This window comes from Fragaria vesca, linkage group LG3, assembly GCF_000184155.1.
Source record: "Fragaria vesca subsp. vesca linkage group LG3, FraVesHawaii_1.0, whole genome shotgun sequence".
NCBI lineage: Eukaryota > Viridiplantae > Streptophyta > Magnoliopsida > Rosales > Rosaceae > Fragaria > Fragaria vesca.
The window spans coordinates 7,532,079-7,537,338 of record NC_020493.1 but is presented as its reverse complement, the minus strand read 5'-3'; the positions used below and the strand labels follow the sequence as shown (position 1 = coordinate 7,537,338).

The following is a 5,260-nucleotide window of genomic DNA, read 5'->3' as shown; positions in this document are numbered from 1 at the left end:
GAGAGAGAGAGAGTGAGAAACAATGTGTGCTGCACTTGGCGCCCACTATGAAGCTAAACTCTCGAGCTGCTTTTTCTTCCGTTTCGAGTTTGGTGAGTTTTATATGGGAGGACTTGGCTTTTTCACCTGGACAAAAGTTCCGTTGGCTCGGCGATTCCCGAACTGCCCTTTAAGGAACTTCCAAACTGGATGTTACCGTTGCCTGCCAACACTGTTCCCACTGAATTTTACAACCCCATTTCTTAATTGCTTTTTGAAATCTCATTGGCTAAAAATGGTAATACATTGAATAAGGGTTTCACAAGGATTGGTTGTTTTGAATGAAACGTCTTGGTTTTGTACCTTTTGGAAATCTGATTCTTCTGTCATAGGAAGGAGAGAAAGTTGAGAGATGAGCTAGGGTGGGAGTTATGAAAGAAGGATTAGCAGTTATGAACTTATTTCTTCTTTTATAAAGCGCATACTTGTACATAGTATAATTTCGTGTCTACTTTGTGTATGTTTCGTTCGTAATGTTTAACAATGAAGTATGTGATGATGAGTTCTAACCAAAGTAGACCAATGGGACTATGAGACATTCGATCATCGGTACTTGTCAGCCGAGGTGTTGAACACCACAGCTTCGGAGGATCAAACCAATCTTCAATTAAAAGTGTGATTATGTATTATGAGTTCATCATTATCTGTCAGTTTAAGTGTCGAACATTTATAAATCTAGATGAATATATATAAAAATTGTAACGTAAAACAACACGTCTTTACAATTATTGTCGAGTTGCATGAATTTAAATCATCAAAACTTTTAAAATATGTTTTTGTGCGTAGAAGAGTAGGATCAATATGAAAATCATGTTATACCTAGCCTACACACAAATGTGGACCTCCAAACATAAATGGTAACACTAAATCACCAATATATCAAAACTGGTACCAACTACTTCTTCATTGAGAAGCAAGTACCAACCTTTGAGTGTTGCAAACGACATGATCCCGACTTCACCTTGCTCTAGATTCATATAAAGAAAGAAAAAACGACCAAGCCCCAAATGAAATCATCCCAACCTATTTTTATAACAAGAAACAATCCTATGATTGTTCTTTGTTCAAGTAAATAATTACACTGCTTTATTCCTTCGTTTGAGGGTCGTTTAAGATCGAGGTAAATTCCAAAACCAGTGGTACTGGATGATAGATTTTCTATGTGTTAAAATAAAGAGTATCTGACTAGACCAGGGCTCCCAAACGTGTGTGTGTGCTGGAATCTCTAACGTCTATATTTGTATGCCAAGACAAGCAGCCTGGAAATAGGAGCCCAGAATCTGCCATTTTTCTGCAACAGTGTGTATAATTATATATAGCTTGAGCTTTCGCTTTTATCTGGGGCAGTGATTGCAGCGTAATCCATGGCTATTTACTTCCCACCATCCGGACCAAACAAACCAACCAAATTGATTGTGACCCTGCAAAAAAATGGCAAAACATAACAACAAAATACAAAAACTTGGAGAAGATAGGAAAACCATCACAAGTCTCTATCATTCATACATTGCATGCAGTAGAGAAGATATAATCTGGGTTGAGTGGGATATATATCCATGGATGACAATAACGAAGAATTACCGGTATTAATTTCTCGTGGCTTTTTTTTTTTTTTTCCTAGAAGTTTAATCTCTGTATTTAAGTAACAAAGAATACTATACACACTCACGAACTCTCATGTGGTTAATTTCCAGATTCATGCTGGCTGACATAGTGATACAAATAGTTGTGTTCTTCTTCCATTATTGATCATGAAGATAAATAAGTAAAATCTTACTGGATGAGTATACAGTACATATCTGATATACTCATCTCTCCACAATGTCTAAAAGCCATTTTACCGAAAATCAGAAAGAAACATGAGTAAGGAGTCATTTCAGACACCCTTAAACGGAGTCAACAATCTTATATCAACTATTTGCTACATCAATTATCATTTAATGTAAGCGAGAATTACCTCTACCTCGATGTACAAGTAATATTTCATATATTTATAGTTTTCAAGAAACTATCTAAAAGATGTTCATAGTCATAACCCTAGAGGAGACACCAATCCATGTAATATGGCATATAATATGGTAACAATGGAAAGGAGAATCAAATTAACCTAACCCCATCCACATCCCCATCCCCCTATCATGTATAAGTTTAATGTCCAACCCTAGTGACCAAAAGGAATTACTTATAATATTAAGATCCTTTTCCTCCTCCATAGTCCATGCTAAAAGGGTTTCTTAGCCAAGACAATATCCATTCATAGTGGCAATTGACAGAAGCCAAAAAGCTCACTTTAATCGACTTGTTCTTTCTTGTTTTCTTTTGGGGTAAGATTCATATATAACATGTTAACATATGCATGCATTGCTTCTTCTCTTCAAATTATATGAATAGATATGTGTGCAAAATACGTAAGAGTTTTCACTTTTATGAACAGGGACAAACCTAGAGAGGACCCATCTGGATCCCACAGACATGCTGCAGAAATAGTATTAATCTGCAGATGCAAAGGAAATCCTACATGATAAGATAAGTAATTTCACAAAGAACAGATGATTAGTGCATCCTGATCCAAGCAAACAATAATCCTCTGCATAATGAAAGTTAAGGTCACGTTATCATGGGACGCTATAAAGAAAAATTGCTTCTTTTGATAAGAGTACTGGTGGAAGCATGGATGATTTTGTCTAAAGACCACTTTTGCCTTTCGCCATGATCAAGTATTACATCGGACTTGGATCCTCTCCTAGAATTTTTGCTCATTTGGATGTGTTTAATCGGCTAACTTTGTCTTGTATATTTTACTTCTTACTCAAGTACCCCATGAGTCTATAACGCATAGACTAGAAGTCGACCCGAGAGTAGAAATGAAGTTTGTTTGGAAATGGAATGAGAAGGAAGCATTTGACTACAGCATAACGTGATTTGGGAAATACCAGTTGAGGGAAAATGATGTTCATTCAAAGCAGATAGCCAATGGAGGGTGTGGTGGATATGGAGGTCGGACTGGTCACTGCTTTCTTTGTGTTGCATTATCTTACGGTAAAGGAATCCTTTCGGCTAGAAGATGGAATGTACATGTAAAGAAAGTGATTTTGACATCATATAAGCAAGAGATAGGGTGATATATATGTGAATCCACAAAACAATCCAGACGGATCACTTTCCGTGTAGGTTACTTTACCTTTGTTGACGTTAAAACTGTCATCCCATCATCATCCAACTAATCAACATTTGTTCAGGTCAGTTGATCTGACATCAAGTTAGAAGCAAACCTTTACTATTGCAGCGCAGAGTGTAACCCAGCTTGTAACAAAACAAAACCCTTCTGCAATCTGTATTCAAATACATGTCCCTGATATCATGTTAGACAAGTTTACATACCGAGTTAACACTAACACTGAATGAATCCAAAGTGAGATATGATGATAGCCTTTGATAGAAGACCAAGAGTCAAAAAGTTAAAGCTAAAAACGATGAAAGCTGGATACCAAGAATTTCCTCCCCTTTTTCCACAGCATTATTAGGTTTTACTAAACTACTCTAGGGTCCTAGGAGATGGGATCCAAGAATAACTAGAATTGCATAAGTGAACTGGATTAAGAGCTACCAAGGTCAGTATTGATAGCTCAGTGCAAGATTTCTTGTCTACAGCATAACATGCTGGTTTTACAGATACATAAATGAACATAACGATAGCTCCTGAATTTTCTTGCAATCAAAATGCTAGATAGGCACATCAACTTGATTAGTAAATTGATCGAACCACTTGATCTCCCTCAATATGTAACAGCTATCAAGCATGTTCCCATTCTTGTCATATACATGTACAATTGATAATAGAAGTTACAAGACCAGCTGTATTGCCTCCAACTGAATGTTTTAAGAAAAGAACCGTCGCCTGGGCCATATTATCCACTTCAACTTTGAAATGGTGTTACATGTGTTTTACCAAGAAGAATTACAACGGCTCATGATCTTCTGTCTAACTTCCTTTCGCTAGATCTCTTCTCCTCCACCTCTCTTCGCTTCTGATGCCTGCCCCCAAATAAGAGAGAAGTTAGGCATTATGTAACTGAGAAACACATTTATTACAAAAATATACGAAATCGGGAAATGATTGCTAAACATCTCAAACAAATCTTCCTGATAGCTGAAGATATAAACATATTTAATTGATGGAAAAAGTGCACATCAAGAGTTGAGTTCTATAATCAACCCAAATGCAGTTCAGAGACACTGGGACTTAACACGTCTGTCATCACAAAATGAATACATGACTGGGACTTTACAATCACTTCAAAATGAAAAATATTTGCATGCTGCGTTGATGTTAATTTACATATACTGCTCTGAATTATTTCAGAAAGCGTCCTGAAACATCAGTTCTAATATGAGGAAGATGCTTCACTTAGGCACTTGGCTAAGAGAATTACATAAAAGAATAGAACTATCATTATACAGTACAATACATGTGCGAAATAGTATTGAATTTGGCAAATGAAACATACCCCAAAGTGTATCCACCAGCATTAGCAGAAGATAATAATGTTGCATGAGTCCCATCTATCTGAATGAAGAAAAATTATATAATAGTGAGTAATTTAATATCTTTACAATTCATCAGGAAATAAGAATGCATATGTGTTTGAATGAAACCTTATCCCACTTCGACTTCTTATTCTGTCTACCGTCTCGAGGGATGGTATCAGCAGCAGGTGGTAAGGGGTTTGACCCAGTAGCAGCCATGGTTATACCTACAACATGAATCAACCACATCAGAGAGTTATTGAAAAACTAGTTTCACCCTGCATCTGCACATGTCTGCAACTTAAACCTGAAGTACAGAAATTGATGTTAAATGGTTTCTAACCTGGAAGAGGTACGTTAAGTTTAGGTGCAGCACCTACTACTGTAGATTGTCTTCCACCAGAAACAAATTCAAGATTCTGACGATTCTTTTTTTCTTGACTAATCCTCTCCAGTTCACGTCTAGAATCAGCCTCTGTTTCCCAGAACACACAAAACATAAGATATATAGATACATATATATATAATATATAAGAAGGCGCAAAACACAAAAAAACATAAGATATATAGTTACGTATATATAATACAAGCAGGCCCAAAACACACAGATAATGAGTTATATAGATGCATATATATAACAAATGAGAGAGATAGAGAGAGAGAGAGAGAGAGAGAGAGAGAGAGAGTAGTGTGT

The 5,260-nt window shown here is 36.4% G+C and overlaps 1 protein-coding gene across 1 annotated transcript in view; it reads right to left on the bottom strand.

The window, feature by feature from the left end:
- Window positions 1-3,608: 3,608 nt before the first annotated feature.
- The window catches only part of LOC101300125, a 4,071-nt gene continuing 2,419 nt past the window's right edge, over window positions 3,609-5,260 (bottom strand). The window contains exons 5-8 of the mRNA XM_004293914.1: window positions 4,910-5,041; window positions 4,696-4,793; window positions 4,548-4,606; window positions 3,609-4,074 (exon numbers count right to left, since the gene is read on the bottom strand). Coding sequence (XP_004293962.1) covers window positions 4,008-4,074; window positions 4,548-4,606; window positions 4,696-4,793; window positions 4,910-5,041 — 356 coding nt within the window. The 3' untranslated portion in view covers window positions 3,609-4,007. The remainder of the gene's footprint in view (window positions 4,075-4,547; window positions 4,607-4,695; window positions 4,794-4,909; window positions 5,042-5,260) is intronic.